Here is a 25,176-nt window from a genome sequence, read left to right as displayed (position 1 = left end):
TTTTGAATTTCAAAACGTTTGAACTTTAGCATTCCATAATTGGATCTCAATTGAACCAGGAACCTGAGATAGATCTTGGATAAGATCGAAAACGTTCATTTTATCTGTTATATCTTACCGGAAGTAAAGGTTTAGCAGTGGTGTATGCATGTACCGGTAATTAGTCTAGAAGTTTGATAGGACGCATAGTGGTCACTTTGTATGCAAATTTACCTCTGCTAGTACTTCTTCCTGCCATTGGTACAGGAAAAGACAAGGCTTTCTCCTGTATCTAAATGGTGGTCAAAAAGCTGTTCGTGCTATCTCATGATCACATAATCTCTCCTGATGGCTTGTCTGACGCGTGCGAAACTTGCCCACTATGTGTATGCTTTCGCGTATCCACTGCTTCGAAATAGTTAAGTCAAAATGACCCAGATGAAGCGCGATTTGCAGAAATATACCGTAATCAAGGTTTTTGAATAATTCAAGTTTCTTATATCCACATTTACCACGTGCTTTATATTTTAAAAACATTTTAAGAATAACTTACTTGTTTCTCAGACGTTCTTCGGGAGAACATAATAATGCACGTGTTGTAAGATAAAGGTTTTCTCTATTGGAATATTTGTCATAGAGATAATTCCAATCTTCTTCGTTTCCTTTTTTTATTCCGACGCAAGTTAGCGGTATAAGCTATACCCCAAGATAGTCTGTTTGAAAAAAGATCTTTTTTTATTATTCATATATTTAAAATAAACAATATAAGGTAAATGTAACGACTCATATAAAATACTTAACTATCTCATTGAAAATTCAATTAACTAAAATTTAATTTTTATTATATTAATTTATGCCTTAAGTTAAAAAATCTAAAAAATATTGCTTTCGTTCTACTCTGATCGAAAAAAACTTGTTTGCATTCAGTTCGTATTCTTGTTTGTTTGCATAAAATGTTTCATGTTTATTTCAAAAATAAACAAATAAAATAAATAGATTCATCATCGCAGAATTATTTAATATATACAGTAGACATTTATTATAAATCTATTAAGCAGACACTTATTATCCGATCCATTGACCTTTAAATGTATGCAAGTATTAACCCTTAGACCTTTGACATCTCCGTTTACAAAACGGTCGTTAGCTCTTGGGGCTTATTACAGTTAATAATATTTTAAAAAATCGTGTGTTGTTTTTAAAATACTATAAAATAATTTGCAAAAACTAAATAATTCTTAATGAAAAAGTTAAGATTTCAGAAAAATCAAATTACCTAAAAGTGTAGCTTTTCTTTATTCATAATGTGTAACCAATTTAATATTTCAATTAAATTATTCAATATTTATTACAATGCGCGGCCATTTCAGTCATTATTCATAATGGCCGGGCATTATAAATAATGACCTATTAACCACTTGGCCAACAACATTTATACTCTAGATTGTTGTAATATCTTGCCCCTGTACAGTCTAGGCCACTGACGTTGACGCCAGGTAGATCGATTGCGCAGCTCAGGCAGTTGATCGCTTAATATGCCTGGACGTCCTATCTGTTAGCATAGGCGTTTCAGGTGGACTGACCCGATTTCCGCCATAATAGGGGCGAGGAAATCGAGCTGGAGGGACTTACCTGTGCAGTCAAGCGTGCTACAGGTTGACAAGACTAATCGCTCATCGCTTGCCTAGCACTGGGATCGAGGCATCGGTCGTTTGTTTTTTTTTAATTGTAAATTTCCGTCACTGATCATCAGAAATATAATTTTAGCTGTTATTTTCATACGTTTCTTTCCTTATAACGTTTTATTCGCGTTTATTTTCCTGTAATTTGAGACGATACAGCTTTAAAATAAACAGATCAGGTCTCACTTGCCAATAGACTATCTCAACTTTCACAGATTGTCGTCGGTTCCTTTGTAATCGGAGAGGAAAAGATCGTGTGTCCGTGTTAAGTGTTTATTGCTTTTGCGGTAATCTGAGTAGAGCTGGAGAGGTCACTTAATAAACCGCCAAGTGTTTTATTATCCTTTAAACAACTCCTCCCCATTTGTTATTTTTAGTAATCAGAGAAGGGTAGATCGTGGGTCAAGGTCGGTGAAAGTTTATTGCTTTAGCAACAGGGTGTCATATGAGCTGCCACCCACTCCCACCCTTAATGACAACAACGCCTAAGTGTTTCATTACTAAGTAAACAAAAGCTCCTTTCTCTGTCAGAAATGGGTCAAATGTCAAGGTTACTGTTTGATTGTATTGAAAACAATGTTGTCCTTGATATTAAGAATCAGTTTTGTCAGAACTGTTCACTTTTAATACCTTTTTTTATAATTTATTTCTGCCTCGGTTATAAAATTGTTTTTATCATGTTTTAAATCCGCGCGTTTTATAATACACTTGTATAAAGTAACGAATTAAAATTGAAATGCACATTTCATTGTTTCATAAAATATTTATTGATTATACAGAGTTGAAGGTTGCAAAAATGTTTCCATATCTCTACATCTTCGTTATTACATATATATGAATAAAATATATTGCCATTTTATAAACAGATCTTATTGAATTCAATTTGTTTTATTTTCTTGTATTTATATTCGTATTGTATTCGAATTCGCCATTTTATAATTTGTAAATATGCACGTATCACATTATATTTCATTCGTTTAATTCTATACTACTTATGTAAAAACTATTTTTATATCATTTAATTTCCTTTTATATGTTTTAATTAGTTTTTTAAGCTAATGCGACCTAATCTACGAATGGCAGCTTCCCACGCATCACATAGAATTCTACGGGGAAGCCATCATTGCAGGCGTAAAGTTGCCTCTGTAAAGTTGTTTATCTGGGTAACATACCGATCAGGAATCCTTTTCGACATTTTAAAAGAAAATAAATATACACACTTGTTTAAATTTTTAATGAATACTTTTTTATTTTAACAAAGCTATACATTTTTCTGAGCACGATTTCGATAGAAGCCTTCTAATGAAGAAGTTAACATATTGGAAACAATCTGAAGATGTTTTGAACTACAATGACAATATTTATTCTAAATGGCGTAATTAAGAGCGAGTTTTGTTAACGAGTTGTTTGTAACTAGAGTTAATAAATGTATTTACTCATTTCTAATCTGATTGTTTTGCAAAGAAGTCATAAAATCGTTGCAGAATTAAATGTTATAATACTTATTATAACTGTTACTTGATATTAATGTGCATTGCTGGCAGATTGGTCGCTTATATATATTTGTGACCTCTGATTGGCGATTCTGATATAGGTCGGTAATGATTTACGGCCAATACGCTTTATGCAGGGTGTGACCAACAATAATGACCAATCAAGCAATTAGAAGAAGGTGTGGCTAAAACCATTTAACAAATCATGTTCAAGGAAATTTTCCAATGTTTTATTGGATAATAACAAACCAATAAACTTCGTGTTTTGTCTGTCAACTTTCAAAACTTAATCAGTAAGCAATACAGTGGTGAGTTTGCGAAAAGGGGAGGGGAAATAAAATTCAGAAAGAAAAAGCGATTAGGAAAGAAACGTAGATGTGGAAAAAAACAAAAGCATGTCACCTTTATAGTTGAACCTGTTTACTTAGAAAAACAAATTGGAATCTTAAAGAGTGGGTCTTCGAAGCAACACATGAGTCCCAATTTCCTGTCGTTGCTCTCCAATTAATTTCTTTTCTATATCCAGGTAACGGCAGACTAGATCAGTTGTAGAGAAAGGACAATGTTCGATATTCATCAACCGAATTGTAAGAATAAAAGTTTCATTACCTGGTTTGACATTCGTAGCATTACAAATCGTGTGTTTGTCGAGTCAACTCAGAACCCGAAAATTGATGATGACGATAATGCGATGTATCGCTCTCAATTATGCCATTTAGAATAAATATTGTCATTGTAGTTCAAAACATCTTCAGATTGTTTCCAATATGTTAACTTCTTCATTAGAAGGCTTCTATCGAAATCGTGCTCAGAAAAATGTATAGCTTTGTTAAAATAAAAAAGTATTCATTAAAAATTTAAACAAGTGTGTATATTTATTTTCTTTTAAAATGTCGAAAAGGATTCCTGATCGGTATGTTACCCAGATAAACAACTTTACAGAGGCAACTTTACGCCTGCAATGATGGCTTCCCCGTAGAATTCTATGTGATGCGTGGGAAGCTGCCATTCGTAGATTAGGTCGCATTAGCTTAAAAAACTAATTAAAACATATAAAAGGAAATTAAATGATATAAAAATAGTTTTTACATAAGTAGTATAGAATTAAACGAATGAAATATAATGTGATACGTGCATATTTACAAATTATAAAATGGCGAATTCGAATACAATACGAATATAAATACAAGAAAATAAAACAAATTGAATTCAATAAGATCTGTTTATAAAATGGCAATATATTTTATTCATATATATGTAATAACGAAGATGTAGAGATATGGAAACATTTTTGCAACCTTCAACTCTGTATAATCAATAAATATTTTATGAAACAATGAAATGTGCATTTCAATTTTAATTCGTAACTTTATACAAGTGTATTATAAAACGCGCGGATTTAAAACATGATAAAAACAATTTTATAACCGAGGCAGAAATAAATTATAAAAAAAGGTATTAAAAGTGAACAGTTCTGACAAAACTGATTCTTAATATCAAGGACAACATTGTTTTCAATACAATCAAACAGTAACCTTGACATTTGACCCATTTCTGACAGAGAAAGGAGCTTTTGTTTACTTAGTAATGAAACACTTAGGCGTTGTTGTCATTAAGGGTGGGAGTGGGTGGCAGCTCATATGACACCCTGTTGCTAAAGCAATAAACTTTCACCGACCTTGACCCACGATCTACCCTTCTCTGATTACTAAAAATAACAAATGGGGAGGAGTTGTTTAAAGGATAATAAAACACTTGGCGGTTTATTAAGTGACCTCTCCAGCTCTACTCAGATTACCGCAAAAGCAATAAACACTTAACACGGACACACGATCTTTTCCTCTCCGATTACAAAGGAACCGACGACAATCTGTGAAAGTTGAGATAGTCTATTGGCAAGTGAGACCTGATCTGTTTATTTTAAAGCTGTATCGTCTCAAATTACAGGAAAATAAACGCGAATAAAACGTTATAAGGAAAGAAACGTATGAAAATAACAGCTAAAATTATATTTCTGATGATCAGTGACGGAAATTTACAATTAAAAAAAAACAAACGACCGATGCCTCGATCCCAGTGCTAGGCAAGCGATGAGCGATTAGTCTTGTCAACCTGTAGCACGCTTGACTGCACAGGTAAGTCCCTCCAGCTCGATTTCCTCGCCCCTATTATGGCGGAAATCGGGTCAGTCCACCTGAAACGCCTATGCTAACAGATAGGACGTCCAGGCATATTAAGCGATCAACTGCCTGAGCTGCGCAATCGATCTACCTGGCGTCAACGTCAGTGGCCTAGACTGTACAGTACATCTTCTAGTTATATCTTCCTGATAAGAATAATCATGCTGGTCATCTATAACTCCGGTCTGGAGAAAATTTTTTAATTGAAATTTAGTTATTAGTTAATCGAGACCCTCTAAGCTTTCCATGTCTGGTGTCGACTTTCATCTGTCTAAACCCGTTTTCGAGATTAGGAAGAACATAGATGGACACCAGTGGGAATTTGTAGGTCTGAAAATCGCAGACTAATAAAGCGATTTACAATCAATTTTATAAGCTACGTTTACAGTATTTAAATTATATGTAATTTCATTATATTAAGTAGTGGTTTTCAATTAGCTAAGAGCTATGGAAGCCCATTTTTTAAAAGAGATAAGCCATTGTTTTTGAATCCGTAGATTTTGAAAATTTTGGTATCTGTTCTGTTGCTGAAGTTGACTGATAGCGATATTCCAAAGAAACAAGCTAAATCATACTAAACTTTATTTATAATAAGTTTAAAAATGACATATCCAGCAGCTGTTCAATCTAAGTATTATGAGAGATGCCTCTTTTTGTTTTGAAGAACTCCTTCCACATTTGCTTCAGTGCTTCCTATCTTTTACCTAAAAACAGGATCAATATCGACACCATATCTATGCTTGTTCTTCAAATAACAAATTATCGAAAATATTTCTTTACAAAAATATATGGGAAAAATGGAACTACATATTTCAAAGTTTTTCTTTTTCATCTAGTTTCTTATAATCAAAAAAACCATCCAGAATTGGTCAAGTATATATTCTTTGAAAAACATTTTTAACGAGCCATCACAAGTCATGTCAACAAGCATGACTTGTGATGGCTCTAGCAATAGATGTGCAAATACATCTATTGCAAAAATAGATGTATTTTAATATTACTATAGATTATTTTTAAAATTATTTAATTATTCTTTTCTGTTTATTCGAAAAAGTAGTTATCACAATTTATGAATTTATATTAAATCTTTAATTAATATATTTGCTTAACATTAGAATTTGATACATATTACAACAAAAAATTACAGGCCTATTCTAATAATAAGCAATTTTTATTGATAAAATTTATATATTTTGACTAACAACTTACTCTGTTTCATTATCTCTCCTCGCTTTCCAGATATTATATTTTCTATTTGCTTCTTCTACGCAAGGTGGATATCCGAGACTACAAACTACGTCGATAAGTCTACCTTCTCGGTAAGAGAGGCTAGAAAACAAACATTGATTAAATAAAACAAAATTGCCGTTATTTTTAAGGTAATTGCAATTTATTTTAATAAAAAAAGCATTTAAATTTTAACTCTTTCTTAACTGAAAGAAAATTATCAAAAATTTAAAATATTTTGTGAACACCGAAATTTCTCTCATGATGTAATAATGTTGAGTATTTCGTCTTGGTATATGATAAAGTATTATTTTATAACGTTGCCAAACTTTATATTTTTAAATATAAATTACTAGCAGATAAGCCAGGTCTTGCTTGGGCAAAAAGTAACAGCAAAAATTAAGATTATTAGATTATTTCGTACTTCTAACCTTTCTATTATATTATATTATAGTATTTGATTTATATTTACAAAGGTTATCTTACGTAAGAGTTTGTCACACCAAGTGGCCAATGTAACACATTTTAAAAATTCTTTAAATTGTGTACAGTAGAGGAAGAATAGAATTATTAAAATGTGTTAGATTGGTCATTCGGTGTGATAAACCCTTACGTAAGATAACCTTTCTTGTTATATAAATCAAATATTTAATAGTATACTATAACGAACATTAAAACGAAAACTATATAAAGAGATTGGTTATTTTAGTTTACCATTGTCACGTCTTCGTGGTACTCGGATGATACGAAATAACACAATTCCATTGGTCAAAAAGATACCAATTGAAAATACGATATCTTAAAAAAATTCCAGATATCTTTTTTCTTAATTTTAATTCTAAGAAACTGTACCATTCACAGCCAAATATCAAACGGTAATCAGCCAACGAATCAAATTTCGGAAAAGCCGGACGAAATATTTAAATTCGGCACCGTCAAAAACCACTTAAACAATTTTTTGTTCGCCGGTAACCTTATATTATTTAATTTTCCTATTCGAATGCCACTATACCGCTAGTCCGACAGGAAGATGGGACTGTTGCGGAAGGGGGTTAAAGTAATTCGAGCAAAAGCAGTCGTTGACTTCCTGTCGGAAGAGAGGATGGTCGACGATTACTAATTAATACTGGTCTAGTATTAAAATTTGAAAAGTGATCCGTGTTAGACAGGTTGTGATGGCCCCGCTCCTGATCGAAGTTGCTAACTTTAACGTCTGAAAGACTTCAGTTAAAACTTGTTTAAATAAAAAGAAACTGTTGTAAAAATTCTAGAATAATTGCTTTTATGTAATAATAAAGTGTTTATATTTTTGCAACAGATTTTGTAAAGTACGTGGGAAGTATGTTCTTGTAAATATCGCGTTTGTAGAAAAATTATTGGGCTGCAGTTTGAAGAAATTGTAGATCTATAAATTTCGACTGCTGACCGTCTGTACGTCACGTCGAAAGCGACGGCATCGACTAGTTTGTGCCAGGCTTTAAAGAGATAGTCATGCAGTCTTATTTTTGCCTTGTTATACTAACCATATCTTTTGCTTTTATAATTTGATATTTCAAAACTCTTTTAATGTAAATAAAATTTTTAAATAATTACATTCGAATCACTCTAAATCCGTAACAAACTCTATCATCCTCAGCGAACACACAGCTCTTAAACTTTGAGAAGTAATAAGATGGAACTCTATTGTCTCTTTGAAAAGAATCGCCGCTGTATTGGTAATTCGAAGAGTCGTATATTAACAGTTGGTATTAGAAACTTTTCAGTGTAGTTAATGTTTTTTTATTAGCTTATTTCAATCTAACGGTACATTACGTAGCTTTCGGCAGTACAAATAAAAAGAAAATACAATGGAAAATGAGGAAGAAAAATTAATATTTCGCTGGTATGTGTACAATAATTATATAGCCTACAGTGTTTAATTTATGTAATAAATTTATGAGTAAAATATGCTTAAGATTTATATAAAACTTAGTATTTATAAAATAAAATTTTAAAAAATCATATTTCATAAAGATTTACCAAATAAAATCTTTAGAGATTAAAGTCGTTCCTCAAGAAAATTGGCATCTATCCTCAACATTTGTCCTTTGTTCAAAGCATATCCACAAAACAATATACCAAGTGATTAATAAAACATTATAAATAATGCCGTATTAATCATTTGGTCCATAACATATATACTTAATTAATGTATTGAACAATGTGTTTATTGTAAAGTAATAGACTATACAGTCAGTATGATATTAATGCAAAAGTGTAGAAAATATCAAATATGATTATACCTGTTTGTTTAATTAGTAAAATGTAAAGATTTAACTAATGAGTTCAGGTTTAACACTAGATCGGCAATTATTTTAAAATAAAATCGCCATTAGTTTGAATTAAAGTTAATATTTTATATTGTAGACAGTTTTATACTAAATACTATTTAACTAATAAATTTAAAAATAAATAATATAAAACAATGTAGTCTGATGTCTACTGTAAAATATAAGAAAATAGCTACGACATCTACCTATAAATTCTATTAAATAATATAATAAAATATAAAATTTTATTAAAAATTTACCTTTTATATCCTATTGTATATTCATCCATATCTTCTAAATTTAACTTCTCGTAGAGAGGTGGCAACAAATACAATAAAAAGCTCTGAAAATTTACATAAGCTCAATCAGTCAGTTATCAGCAAACTTTCAGCAAATCATTAAATATTGTATTTATATATATATTTTTTCATTTGAACAATTATAAAAATTAATGAAATTAAAATTCGTTTTACTATTAATTAATGTTTTAACTAAATGTCTACAGAAATAGATTTATTTCAAACATGTTATTTCCTTAGTCTATAAATATTGAAGTTTATTTATCATCATTGACAATGCATTCAAAGCGCCATAAACTGTGTACAGTTTTGTAATAATTCTGTAAATAGATTGTTAAGAAACGGCTTAATAACATAAAAAGTTACGACCTCAAAAAAATTGAGAAAATCTAGAGTTTAACTTATAAGTCTGGAAGTTTTTCTTCGTGTAACAGCGAAAACCGGAATGGATAAGGCGCTAGGTTCTGGAGCTACACGATATAAGTTCGGCTCTTCGCGATTTTAGTTTTTTTCATGTGTAACAAAATTATTTTTATTATTTCACCGTATCATTAGTATTATTATTTCTATTATTATTCTTTACCTTTAAAGCTTATAAAACAGGAAATTTAAAAAACGTGAAATCTTTTCCTGTTTAGCGAAAACGAAGTCTCTGTAGTATAGATTTAACTTTTGTATGTGGTTAAATAAAATTTTTATTTCTTTACATTTATTTTCGAATATTTTCGCTCGTGGTTACATACCTGTCAGCATAAGCGAATAAGCTTCAGATGGACCAAAAAAAGAAAAAAACGAACAAAAGTGTGAAATGAAAATAGTACAGCATAGTCACAAAGATTTTTTAATTGTTAATGTTATGGACAATTTCCTCGTGCTTATGTTTGTTACACTTAAAATACCACATCTGAAAATGAATATTAAAAAATAAAAATTTTATTTAAAGTCATACAAGAGTTAAATCAGAGTAAGAGACGTAGATATTCAAATACAAAAGAAGACAAAATTATGTCTAATTATTTTAGTTATATCTTTCAAAATAATATATAAACAAAATACCTATAAAAAGCATTGTCAAATATTGAAATTCTTTTACCTTTTTTCGATTGTAGCCGGAATAATTTTTCCTGAAATATTGTGGACCGAAAACTGTTTTCGATCACTTTATTCGTTTTAAGTTACAAAGTCTTGTAGCCTATTTAAGACAATTGTATGATGCCAAAGTGATTCTGATTTATTTTTTACGTGTAAAATGACTTTAGAGTTATTACTTACAACAATTATTTTTAATGAATTCATTGTATTATGAAATATGGAGAGTGAATAGTAGTAAGATTTTATATCTGTGACGGGAAAAATTTGTGGTTGTAGATTAAAACTCTGGAAAGAGCCAATAAAATTATTCACAATAAAATACATTCTTCGTAGACAAAAAATAAAAGATTTATATATATATTATAAATTTTAGATTCAAAATTAAGTAAATTTTAGATTTTTGTCGGATTATTTGTTTCAGAAATGGTTATATTTTTGACCTATATATAATGTGTTTTACTCATTATAGAGTGTATTATCTACTATATAAGTTCTTAAACCTTTTTAAGACTATGAGTTTGTCCTATAATCTTTCGAAATATTATTCAAAAATCGATAAACTATAAAATAAATGCAGAATTTGTGATAATTGTTTCTACACCAAGTCAGGACGGAACAGTTAAGGTTTAAAGGATAGTAAAATAGTAAATGATAGATATTTGAAAATGACATGTTCATTTTTTAACTAATTGACAGCATAATATTTCTTTCAAAATTGTAAAAAGTTAAACACATCAATTATTATTTATGATATAAACAAAATATGCACTTTGATTCTTTCTGTCTCGAGGAAGAAAGCAACACTGTTATTTTTATTACTTAATGCTTAAAAATAACCAATGACAAAATTAATTCTTTTGTATTTATTTTGCTTTTTGTAAATATTATTTTCAAAAGTAACTGTATTAAACATGGAACAATTACTTGAAAAACATTTGAAAGATTAAATAAAAGACTTACTTTTAATTAACAACAAAATTCACGAATGAAAATATCATTATCATTATCATTACTGTCTACTGCAGCACAATAATTATGGGCCATTTAAGACAATTCTGACAATTGATCCACCTTTCAACAGAAAAAAAATTGGTTCCGAAACTCGGTTTCCCAAAACTCGGTTTGAAACATAACCTGCACACAAAGTGTGCAGGTTATGTTTCAAAGTAGTTATAAACTGAAGAATTTCAATATAAGTGCGTAAATTTACAGTTTTCAAAGGGCAGTGTTGAAGAAATAGCAGTGATTATACCAGTTAACTTAACGTGTTTGACTTATTTTGAGAATAATAATCAGTTAAATTACATTTTGTTGGATAAAGGGATGATAAACTCTGTCTCAGCATGCTGTTGCCAATTCACGATAACCACAACATGCGATATAAAATTTGTAATGAAGTTCTTGCAGTTCCCGTTATTTTGCACAGTGATGCACTCAAAATTTAATCTTAAGAAGCCGAGTTGAACAAATAAATAAATTTTTAATGTAAATTTAATAAAATTTTCACCTTATGCGACCGCTAATTCATAAATAATAGAAGACACGATATAACACTCGTATAAATAAAAAGAATTTAATTAAAAAAAAATTTTTGGAAAATTTACTAGTGTTATTTTCTTATTACTTTGGGGTTCCAGGTCCCTTGGTCCCTCTGGGTACGCGACTAAGTATGCACCATCCACTAGTAAAAAATATACGGAGTTCTGTTCTGCCTTAGGATTTCTCTGGTTTGGGTCTGGTTTCTGGTACATGTTAATATCATTACTGTATTCAATTAATTGAAAGAAACTTTCTCAAAATATATGTTTCGTTAGTCGAAACAGATTATAATATGTTTCACTACACTTATTCATAACTTGAACTTGAAAAACATTGAAAAACTTAAGAAATTTATTCTGTTTTTTGAAAGATTATTTAAATATTTTAGTACGTCGTACAAAGGTTGGATGACCGATGGTTAAGGATTGAAGCACACATGCGGAGAAGCAACGAAAAGCGGCTAATGCACGACGAAAACAAGCTTAATCTATGGCATGTCCAACGGCGCACTCCCGGTGAGTAATCTTATGATTTATAGGCTGCTAATTGAAAAATTGGAGATCTATAAATTTCCACTGTCTGTCTCTTTCCTTAATCTGGAGAACGGCATTACATAGACAAAAACGGAGACCACATGTAGAAAGCTTAGAGACAGGAGGCTCCGACTAACTATATACGAACTTCCGATACAAACCAGAAGTTACGTTATTTCAATTCAAAAATTTTCCCCTGAAAATAATTAGATAGATGACCGGCATGACTCTATTCTAACAGGAAAAGTATGATGTACAGTACATGGGCAAGACACTACAAATTTGAGGTGAAAAAATACGTTTTAAATTAAATAAATTAAAAATATGATTACAAATTGCATCCCGGCATAATAACGATGTCACAATAAATATTTGATCGTTTTGTTTATAGTGCTTTTTATACGAGTTGGAGACAGCAAAATTCTGTGTTTTGAAAATGTTTATCGAATATGTCTCCTAAAAAAAGTTTTAAAAAACGCATAATGATAAGCTTTCATAATTTTACCGAATAATTTCGCAGATTAATCCGTTTATAACATTTATCAAATAAACGATATCCATTTTTGTCTAAACTTTCCGACGAAAAAATCGATATTGAGACTTCCACTCGAATTAAAATGAGTGAAATTTTATGTAGAAAGTAAGTCAAATAACCAGTTTCTAATCTCTCTCTAAATTGTGGCAAACAAGAAACGTTGTCTCTGCAATCAAATTTTTCCGAACCGCGGTCTAAATATTCTCTAAATCGTCGTCGGCGTCTAGACGTTGTCTCTGCAATCAGCATTAGTGCCCACGGCGAAAATTTAAAAAATGAAGAAATAATAAAATAAAATACTGTTTCAATTATTAAACAATTGAAGTAAATAATAATATGTAATTGTTTAATATTTGATCGCGAAGAAGTAATAGGTTAAGTTTTATAAATTTGTCTGTATTATTTACCGGATGTCGAAAAATACAACGGAGAAGCTTTATCAGTTACAATACTTTACTCTGTATCACGAAAGAAATGAAATTAATTTATTGAAATGTTTTCACAGCTTTTCAAAGAAATTTACATAGGAAAACAATCGTGGATTTTAGACTATACTATTTAATTGTTAATACTCACATTCCAATCTTCCATCATGTTTTCTGGAAGGTTCATATTAAAATATTCTATTGTTTCAATTACATATTGTAATAAAAATGATGTTTCTTCCTTTGGCAAATACAGATATAGATCGAAGATAGTGTCGCAAGTTGTGTGATTCATTCTGCAAAGTTAAAATAAAACATTTAAGCTAACAAGTTATTTTCATGACGTTTAAATTATAGAGATAATTGAAATCACAGAAATATTGTAAAACGTCATTATTTAATACGATTTATTTCAGCGTAAATGTAATTATTATTCATTCGCTTCTAAATCACGAATGCCTTCATTCTTGTTCTAACGATATTTAATATATTAAAACCAAACGGTTGCCAAATTATATTGAGCTATATTACTACTACGAATACTATTATTAATTAAATGCTAAGTAATTTGGCACTAGAGCAGGCGTTAGGCGCGAAATTGCATAGTCCGATATAATTGGCCTTAATATATAACTATCGGGTTTGGATGTTTATATTTGATATCTAATATAATCTAATCTATACAGCACTTAAAAATAGTGAAAAAGTTTTGTCTAACAATTCATTTTAATGCATTATACATTACAAAAGCTCTGATTTTATTCATCATTATTAGTTAAATACAGTATTACAGTCATTGCATAAAGTCAAATAATTTTATTTTTACTACTAACTTTAAACATAAAGAAGTAAAGTGATTAAAATAAAACCTGGTCACCTAAGGTTTACATATTTTTATAATGATGTGCTGTTATAAGTTAATGCGCTATATGCACTTTTTATTACTCATGTAATAAAAAGTTTATATATTTAATAATTATATAATGGTTTAAAATTTAATGGTTATATTTATTTCACTGAAATTTGAATACGTTTTAGTAAACATCTTCCATTAATGCACGGTAACACATCTCTTAATGCTCAGTAATTTACGAGAAACATTATATATTGAGCATTACGAGTGAGCATTATACATCGAGTTCTATAAACGAATCGATCATAAAACGAGTAGGCGTCGACTAGCTAATAAAACAACAGGCTGAAAAGCTCGACGTCACGGGTTTTCCTGCTTTTTTCCAACATTTTTTATACAATCCAGTGAATTAAAAAATATATTTGGCTAAAATATTATTTTGTAATTAATTACGAAAATATTACTTGTATGTGGATTTTTATTCAATTCTTAATGATGAAAATAGTAGTGACTTTGACAGGAACGAACTCTTCAAAAAAAAGAAAAAAAAATTAAATCCAAAACCAGTTTATATCCGAAAAATATCAATTTGCCTTTAGAAACTCTACAGTTTATAAAAGCAAGCAATTTCAAAATATAGGACTTTATATTTGAGTGACATTGAGAAATCTGCTGACAATCTCTGTAACGGTATTTACAGCTGAAAGAAGTTTTAGCAATTTAAACTTATCAAAACATATTTGCAATCGACAATGGCGAGTGAGAGATTAAATTCTTTAGCCTTGTCGTGCTGCAATATGAAAAAAAATTGTAGACCTATAAATTCCCACTGTCTTCCGTCTGTCTGTTTGATATTCTTTAATGTCGAGAACGGTGTTAGATAAAATTCAAGACCAGATATGGAAAGCTGATGGTCAGGAAGCGATTAACTCTATACTGTACGAACTTCAAATCTGGATCGGAATTCAGATGAATTTTTATTGTTAAATTAAAAACTAATTAAAATTGCAGCTCGGAATTGTGATGATGTCACAATGAATACCTATGATTAGAAAGTACATAAGTATAAAAACGTAAAGCACCACATACTGAATCTGCCAGGGGTGCGAAACTATCTCGGCCCAGCCTTGAGACTGGTTCGTGCTCAATATCGGTCATCAGAACTGGTAAAAAAATCTAAATTTCCGAAAATGTCGCAATTAAAAGGTTAAAGTGTGTATAAATTTTTGGAACGCCCTGTATATAATTTGTAAGTTAAGAATAATTCTTATAATTTTATATAAAAAGCGAAAAACTTTAATGCAATATATTTTTTTATATTACATTAACGTTTTACGCTTTGCTGTATAAATCATAAAAAGTTTTCTTAACTTATAAATTATCTATTATAATAAAGTAATATCATTGTATAGCAAAGAATTTTCTTATTGATCTTTATATTACTCTATTTATATTGCTCCCTTTCAAAAGACAATTTTGATTCCGCGTTATTAAGAATTTCAACATATACATCTGTTTAAGAAATATTTGAAATATTTAATTATATTTTTGTGAATTCAATGTAATATCGAGAATAGAATTTATATTTATTTATTAATTTATTATATTTTTTTATGAATTTATATTTATTTAAAATATATTCGAATGTTTCTTACATATGTAAAGCAGATGCATCCGATAAAAGTTTGAAGCGTTGAGTATACGGAAACACCTGAAAATAAAAATAAAAATCAGTTAAGCCGTTTAATTTCGTTGTTACAAACTTTTAAAAATAGAATTTATTTTATACCTGATGGTTTTTTAGCAATTGTTCAGCCAACAATTTCCAGTTTTTGCGATCGTAATTAATTAAAGAGTAACTCAAACTAGTTCCGTCTACGTAAAGCCATTGGTTATTTTTCACGATGTTTCTTATTGTAGCTGCAAAAAAAAATAATTATTTAAGAAATAAATACTGATTTACGTTGTTTCTTATTTGATTATATGCCTACTTTGAATATATCCTCTTATCTTAAAGTTTAAAATATTTTGAAGGACATTTATTCATTTGTCCGTAAAAATAGACTAATCAAAATGAAATTAATAAAAAGTAAAATTGTATTTCGGCAAAATTTTAGTCTGTATTTTAGTATAAAGTAAAATAGGCATCCCTCGTTATGTGCGATCTCAGATTTTGGAGTATTCAAAAAAATAGTTTTCCTCATAAACTCTACATTAAAATGCGTTCCCAAAATTAAAAATAGCTATTTAACTGATGTGAAAGTCAATTTACTTTAAGCAATTTTACTTTAAGCTACGCCACTTTGAATTAATTAATCGCGTAATGGGAGGAATATCTGTATTTTAGTTTTCGTAAAACAATATGCAATTAGCATGTTTATTACCTTATAGTCTTATGCTCACTTTAGGATATATGATAACGATCTTTATTAACGTACATAAGAGATAAGTGTTTAAATTATATCACAAGTTATTTTATCTTATATTTTCTTCGATATCTCTATTATTTTATATATAATAAATATATAAAATATAAACTAATAATATATTTTTAAAAAGCTAAAATTCAATGCAACTGTTGATCACACATATCTAAAGTGAATTTTATGATTATTCCATGCAAATATTAAATTATATAATTTATTGCATAAAAATAAACATATGCCAATTTTCTGGGATTCGTCGATAGAAATCCATTAATTATAGTCTCGGACTTAATTCAATCACTAAACGTAATTTGGAACACCATAAAAACATCTTTCACTCAAGACTAGTCCCGTTCATTGAATTATTCAATTATATAATCAAACTTGTTTAGATAACATGCGCGAAAGGCAAGCACAAATCACATTATTATTTATTTTCGTTTCGTTTTTCGAAATTCTGTAGCAAGAAATGAATACAATCAAACCTCGGGCTTCGAACTTAATTCGTTCCTAAAACTTGTTCGAAAATCAATTAGTTCTAAAACCGAATCAAATTTTTCCATAAGAAAAAATATAAAATGGAATTATCCGTGTCCGACCCAAATGACAAAGCTTTTTTTACATTTATAGCTGTATTTCATGAACAAAAATGCCTATAAATGCAAAATAATATTATAGCTAATGTTATCTATATCTATATTTATATAAGTATGTATTAAAAGCAAAATGTTCTGTCACCAAAAACCGAAACCCAAACTAACACTTTACAAAGAAATGCTATAAACAGAAATTCAACTCTGACTGTCTACATGAAATACAGTATAACCAAATCAATCAAGATGGATAAGTACTTTATCCACATTTTCTGAAATATTGTTTCAATCGATTTGATTTCAATTTTAATTATAGTTTTAGTTTTAGTTTCGGTGTAGGGTCAAAGTTTTAATTATTATTTATAGTTTTAACTGGCTACCTCGTATTAATAAATTTTAGTTTAAATTTGGTTTAACTAAATTAAACTAAATTTAATTTAAATTTGGTTAAATATTTAAACACAATCGTTCGAAAACTCAGGTTTGACTGTACTTTTAAAAGCAGCATTCAAATCTTTGAGGATAACGAATATAAAAGTAAGAACAGTTTCAATTCGTTTACCATTAAATTGAATGTACAATAGAAAAACATTTCTGAGAACAGAACCGTTTTAATGTAATACTGTAAAAACTTTTTATTTAAAAAATAACATGATTAAACAATAAAGAAGAATATAAATCAGAGTATTACGAAAAATCGAGTTATTCTAATATCGTCACAATGTCGAGCTGCAATTTTTGATCACTTTGATTTAAAAGTCACGTGTTTTTAGGCCCAGACCGGAAGTTCGTATATAGTTAATCGGGCCTCCAGTCCCTAACCTCCATACTTGGTCTTGATTTTCACACGCAAAATTCAAGAATGCATTAAAATAAAATTTGTTAAAATGTGATAAAATTCAAAAGTCATCGTTTACAAGTTTATTGTTTTATAAAATATTCTTACCATTTCTTGATTTCATCCACATCTTTATGTGACGATTCCATTCTGGGTTATCTCCCGTCGTGTAATATATAGGAATTGGCCATAAACTTCTGAAACGATAATACATGGATTAATCACAAAAACTAATTTTATAAAACTCGTAACACAGACAGATACTTTTGATTGCGAAATGTGGAATTTATCTGCAAGCATTATGCTATTTGTTAACAATATAACAGGTTGATTAAGCATTCATCCCAGTGTGTAAGATGCTTGTTCATTCGGTTTTCAAAATATTCTAGACCCTATTTTTCATTACCCACCCAACGATAATAGCTATTTTTCATTAATAGCAAAATTTGCGTTTGCATACATATTCTTGCAAACATGAAAACGGGAAAACGGAAACACCTGGTTGTATGGGAGTGATGAAGACGTCTCATTGAAAGATCTCTAACAAATCAGTCTGGTGTACTATATACTATATGCAATCTGGCGTTGTAACGGAGGAGAATAACGTTTCTGCTAAGAAATCCAGGATTTTCTAAAGACATCTTATAGCTGTATTTCATGAACAAAAAATGCCTATAAATGCAAAATAATATTATAGCTAATGTTATCTATATCTATATTTATATAAGTATGTATTAAAAGCAAAATGTTCTGTCACCAAAAACCGAAACCCAAACTAACACTTTACAAAGAAATGCTATAAACAGAAATTCAACTCTGACTGTCTACATGAAATACAGTATAACCAAATCAATGATTTCTTCGAGAGACCATTTTCCAAACCTTGTTGTAGTTGGAAACGCTATGTTACGATGGCACACCTACGCACTCAAGCACCGTGGCGCATCTATATTTTTGGTTTCCTCAAGCTTGAGCTGTTTCGGGGACCCTTCACAATCAGCAACAATAAAGCAACTTTATTTGTACTCGGGGTCTTGAAACTCGAGAGATTCTAAGAATTCAATTTAGATCGAGCAGAAAATAAATGTTGATAATGCAACACATTTAATTAGTATTATTTTTTTAAAACTCGGAGAATTTATTTAAATTTCTATGAATTTAAATGGTTGTCGTAATTTCGTGTATATTTTTCAAAGCTACTTACTGTAATCATCAATGATTTTTTACATATAGACTTAATGATTTCATTCGTCTTGTCATTGGGACTAATGCTCTAATTTATGTCATTATTCAATTTGGTTAGTTGATATAATTTTTCACACAAAAACTACATCTGTCCTGTTCGATGGACTGAAAAAGTAGTAAAACTCAGAAATGTCATCTAAACAACAAATAAACATACGTAAAATATAGCTGAATTTACAGCGTAGATTTTTCAATTCAGATAACAAAAAGACGAAAATCTTTTTTATCTGAACTATTTTTATTATATCAGATGAAGAATACATAAAATAATTTATTATTAGAAATAACGGAAAAACCACCGTTATTTCTAACATTAATAATAACAACAGTTTGTGGTTTGTTTTCAATAAAGTACTGTACTATCTGTAGAATGTGTGAAGCCGTATAATCTACTTTGTCCATGTTATTACAAATTATCCAAATAAAAGAACAAGCTTTTAGATTTTCAAAGAAAATTGAAACGTTTCAATCATTGGCAAGAAAATATTACTCAGATAGCCTGTGTATATGGAAAAGCGTTATAGCAAGTTACAAAGTTGCATTTCAATTTTACGAAAATAAACAAGCCGCATAAAATTGCTGTAAATCTGATTTTACACAGTTGTTAGACATGAATGTTTGTTGACGTCATTCGTACGGTGAAAGAAGAGACGAGAGATCAGTGACCTAGAAGTACGGCCCCTGATTCCTATTTAGGCGTTACAGACGTGAAGAAAACTCGAAAAATTCCACATGACCAGCCTGTCCTGGCAAGGCGCGATCCCACCACCGAACTTCTAATGTTCAGGGAACGTTGGTTACTGGTGAACGTTGACATAATGAAAATTACAGCAGCATAGTCATAATTTTGTTTTTAGCTTGTAAAGAAGAGCTGAAAGAAACAAAACTACATCTACGCTAACTAATAAAAGATGTTTTAATGAACACTGAAGTTCACTGAAAAAAAGGAAGAAAAATGCTAAAAGAAATTATTAGGAAACTATTATTATTAACTGAAAAAGGTTTCTATACTTTTTTCACTAAATAACCGATTGTACCATACCAATTATACGCAATTATAATATTTGTAAATTCATCCAGATGTAAAGAGAAAGTCATTTTTTAATTTTTTTTTTTGAGATTTTCATTGTGAATAATTTCGTTCATATTACAGATTCTCCGTTGCAATATGTCGAAAATGAACCGGTACAAAACTAGAACAACAGAATGTTAAAGCCCTCAAGATTATGATAAAGATAAGACGTTTATATTGATTCTACCAGATAATAATAGTCTAATAAATTTTAAGTATTTTTCTTCCATTTTTCAGTGAATTCACAGATATCCACAGATTTCTGTTAGGTCAGGCACTGAAAATTTATGCATTATGGAATAGTTGCATAAAATTTCAAACATTCACAATTTTTGATTAGTACATCTTTCGAAAAAATGCTTTCAATAAAAGTTTGTTTACTTTTGATGTAGAATTAGAATATGCAATAAAAACAGATGTCCTCATTTAAGAAAATGAAATTTATCCCAATTTAACCGATTCTAGCGCCATCTATGATGAAAATAATTGTCCATCTTGTGGCCTCTAGTAGTCTAACAACTTTTTTTTTAATGATTATTTTATCCTGATGCGTATTTTGGTAATTATGGCAGATTGGAATAAGAGTCGAATCCAGCAATAAAACTTTATGGAATCCAGATGAACTTTGATGTGGCGTCTCCCAATGCCAAAAAAACTCCAAATCGTTTGCATAAACTCATGTTTCTGTATTTCGACCGCTGAGAATTATATTGTCGTATCTCCATCTTCGCAAAAAATGAATTATTTGGTTTAAATTGGGCTTGCAACCGTACTCGAGTATCTGCGTAGTCAAAATAACAATGAGGTTAATACAAAAGGAGTAAATAGTTGTTCAATATTGTCATATCTTAAAACCCCAATATCTTTCGTGCTAATTTGTCGGTGGTCCACTAGCCAATTGAATTGTTAAATTTCATCACGTGGCTGACCTTTTTTTTAATGGTTGCCATTCACTGGTCCTGTTGTTGCCGCTGTAATTGTGGATTTCTGTGATTTTCTACGGTGATGTTGTATCTATGTGGTTCTTTTTGCATTCGACATTTTATTGTAATGAAACAAATATTTTTTTGAATGATCTTTTACATAATTTTGAGGAGAACGCTTTTGTTTACCCGAAAGTTACAATATTACAATAGATAAGACACATAGCTTAATAATACAGTACATCTTTGTTAGTCTCAGTGCATAATGAGAGCTACCGCATTTATTTATCAATACTGTATTATCAGTGCAGACAATGTTATCTGTATAATGCAAGTAATCGTTCCTTTTCTGGAAGTATAAACATGGAACATAACTATTCAGTTTCTGATGTATATTAATGGGTTTAAACAAAATTTTTGAATTGCATATTTGTTTTTCCAAAGTATCTTTTAAACTCACTTTTGTACCTCGTGTTTTCTTCTTAAATAATTTATTCTTATGTCAATTTACTCGTATTTTTGCGTTTATTGTTGATTTTATGTTTGTCATTAAAAACTCTTCAGTACAATGATGTTTCTTTTCATTTTGTTTTATTGCATACAAAACATTTTATTTTAAAGCAATCAGTTGATTTAGTTACTTTGAGCCAAATTTTAATATTAAATCGTAGTTATGTCTTAATTCTAAAAGGCGTATCTCGTTAAATCAGCAGATAGCTTTTTATTATTAGCAAAACATAAAGATATATCTCAAAATAAGGCTAAAAAATAATGATAATAACGAAGACAACAATAAACATATGCGTTTATAGTATTTTTCAAGTACTGTAAACGAATACTTGAAAAAAGCAGTGCTTTATATTCTATAGTTTCTTATTTACGAAGAATGTAAGAAAGTCCTTTTTCTCTAAATCGCTATCCTGTAAAGTTGAAAGGAATGAGAAACGCCGTTGCGTATTTTCAACGACGATATATAAACGTACACGAAATTTTTTTCCCGTTGTTTTGACTTTTTGGTCTCAAAACGTGGAGATTTGCAAAAAACCAGGAAATTCAAATTTGACAAGATTCTAATATTTCCTTTGTTCTGTATACACAGAAGCTAGGAAAATAAAACGTTAATATAAACATTTAGAAATGTTAAATCTTAAAAATTTATTGCATTACTTTCATTCTGTTAACTTTAAAAAAAAGTATATGATTAAAAAATCATATACTTTTTTTGAATTTTTAGCAGATAAATTAAGAATAGTTTGAATTTTCGTGTAAACATCAACTGTATTTTACTTGTTATTTGAGTTCCAAAAACATTCAAAAAATTTAATTCCAAACTATTTAAAGATTAGTTGTGGGGCAAACGCTTTATTTTTCATAATTTTGTATATTTAAAATATGATTAGAACCAAAAAATTAACAAATACATATTTTATATTATAACCTTAATTTTTATTAGTTTTATTTTTTTTTTGTGTGTAAAACGTATAAAATATATAGCTCAGATTATAAAAATAAATTATAAACTTTTTTATTAAGTAACTTAAAAAATAGAATAAAATCTAAAATTAAGAATAATTTATCAATAAGTAATACTATCCTGTATTATACACGTATTAGTATAATAATCAGGTAAGTATGTAGTCACACAAGAAGGACGATATAATTAATCGTCCTCCTTGTGTGATTAGATCCACAGAAAGTATTGCAAATTTATGCATATATATTTACCTTATTGTTATACTAATTAAGAATAATTATTAATAAGAACAACTATTTTAATTATACAAAATGAAACTACTCATTGTTTTCGGAAGATGCCGAAGATTGGATAATAAGTGCATTGTGCTTCTCGTAATCTCTAGTGACAGAAATAATGGGAAAACTTTTATGATGCACCCAAGGAGTCATCACCTCCGATAAATTGATTTTGGAATTGGTATTTTGTGCCTGTTAAACGAATTCTACACATTAGTTATAATTTACAGTGCGTTCAATAAAGACAAGAACATGCAACATTTTATCAATAACTTGAGAGTTTTAGAAGCTATTACTGTCTGAGTGTTGTCACTGATTTCTTTCATAAAGATACACTTGTGCACTAACAGTTACGATGCTAAATAAATTAGCACGCTAATTATTCATAAGATAGTGATTTTTTGTGTTCGAACAATGACAAATAGACTCAGAAATTTAATTCATATAAATATTTTTAAGTTAATTTTTAAATATGTTTAACTGGATATCTATGAATCTGGATATCTACCGTTATTTGTTATTGTTGATATGGAGACCAAAAATTGTCGTCTACTTGTATAACAAGGCATTTGTTAATTCGGAAAGGACAAAACGGGTAAGGAGTATATTTACTCCTTACCCGTTTGAAGCCGTTGTTCAGCGTTTGAAAGAGATGAAATTAGTGTGTTAAGTTAAGCTGGTGAGTCAATAAAGTCTATTACTAAGAAAATAGGAAGATCGATTTGCATGATCAGGAATTATCTGAAGTTAGGTGAATATGGATAAGAAGAGTACTGGAAGGCCACAAAAACTTGCTTCTCGTATGAAACGGCTAATTTTACAGGTAATTACTAACGTAACAAGCACGTAGTTCCTGCTGCCAATCATCTCAAATACGCCAAATGTTGGAATCAAAGCTTACAGACAAGCACAAGACTGACATGGGCAAGAAATCACAGACCTGAAGGAACAGTGCAGGAATATAGTAATCATGTGACAAAAAGCTCAATTTAGATGGACCTGACGATTGCTAATACTATTGGAATGATTTAAAAAAGAGAGGGAAATATACTGCAAACGACAAGTAGATGGGGGTTCTGTCATTGTTTGGGCTGCCTTTGGAGAGCGAGGAAAAACAAAACTTGCCTTTCCTGAAGGAAGGCAGAATGCTAAAAAGTACATTTTGCATATAGAAATGTATATACTTTGCTTTGAAGAAAGATTAGGTCATAAGTGGTATTTCCAGTAAGGTAGCGCTGCCATTAACGTTACCTGGGAATGGTCTCTGGCCAACGGGGATCAGGTCATGGATTGGTCAATCATGTCACTGGATTTGAACAGTATGGAAAATGTATGCAGACTTCTGGTTAAGTCAGTCTATGCAAATTGAAAACAATAGACCACAGACCTGAAGACTGTAATCATTCAGAAGAAGGAAGAAATTCGTTAGGAATTTCTTCAAAATTTGATTGAGTCAATGATGGACAGAGTTTTTAAAGTAATAAACAAAGGAGGGCATTCTGTTTATTAGCTTTCATAAATAACCTCGTAAATATTATTTTCTATCTATTTCTTAAGTAATCTTATAATTATTGAACACTTCAAGAAACTCATTTCTACAATAAAATTACTCTATTGTTTATATTCGAACTCGATACTTTGTGTATAAACGCAAAAACACATTAGAATACATAAAATTAAATTTAACTACAATCCATTTCACCATCTGAAATAAATTTTAAAAACCGAGTGTTCTTATCTTTATTGAACAATGTAGTATCAGAAAGAATTATACACTAAATTTAACTTACTTCTGTTAAATATTTCCATAAATTATATTCTTCCACGCTGCTGTAAGAATTGGCAGTCAGGTAATTCTGAAAATATTCAAGTTAATTAGATAATTACAACATTTATTGTTTAATTACATCTACTAAATAACTTTATTAACTATTATAAGATAGCTATCTGCTTTTGTGAAAAAGAATATTCTACGGGATAAGTATTTTAATGATTTTTAATTTTTTAAATAGCACACGATAAACAAAATATTTTAATTCCCATCAGTTGTGGACATAGAATTTTGGTACCAAAAAGCTTGAAATATTATGATGGCCTTTTCGCAACCAGTAATAAATAGGGTCCATAAAAAACCAGTAATAATAATCCAACAAGGTTCAGAATAAGACTATTTATCAAGGG

General features: G+C 29.7%; 1 protein-coding gene across 2 annotated transcripts in view; it reads right to left on the bottom strand.

The window, feature by feature from the left end:
- The window catches only part of LOC136972740 (aminopeptidase Ey-like), a 108,714-nt gene that overhangs the window by 49,721 nt on the left and 33,817 nt on the right, over positions 1-25,176 (bottom strand). The window contains exons 9-17 of one of the 2 annotated variants that reach the window (XR_010880382.1): positions 24,786-24,851; positions 23,039-23,187; positions 18,112-18,200; positions 15,936-16,066; positions 15,802-15,857; positions 13,445-13,589; positions 9,131-9,213; positions 6,544-6,663; positions 533-692 (exon numbers count right to left, since the gene is read on the bottom strand). Coding sequence is in view for 1 of the 2 variants with exons in the window: in XM_067267356.1 (XP_067123457.1) it covers positions 6,544-6,663; positions 9,131-9,213; positions 13,445-13,589; positions 15,802-15,857; positions 15,936-16,066; positions 18,112-18,200; positions 23,039-23,187; positions 24,786-24,851 (839 nt within the window). In the remaining variant the exon portion in view is untranslated. The remainder of the gene's footprint in view (positions 1-532; positions 693-6,543; positions 6,664-9,130; positions 9,214-13,444; positions 13,590-15,801; positions 15,858-15,935; positions 16,067-18,111; positions 18,201-23,038; positions 23,188-24,785; positions 24,852-25,176) is intronic. The other variant, XM_067267356.1, reaches the window with a different exon arrangement.

This window comes from Centruroides vittatus, unplaced genomic scaffold (genome assembly GCF_030686945.1).
Source record: "Centruroides vittatus isolate TY-2023 unplaced genomic scaffold, ASM3068694v2 contig_301, whole genome shotgun sequence".
Lineage (NCBI taxonomy): Eukaryota > Metazoa > Arthropoda > Arachnida > Scorpiones > Buthidae > Centruroides > Centruroides vittatus.
Note: the sequence above shows the minus strand (reverse complement) of the source record. Positions and strands in the feature narration are given on the sequence as shown.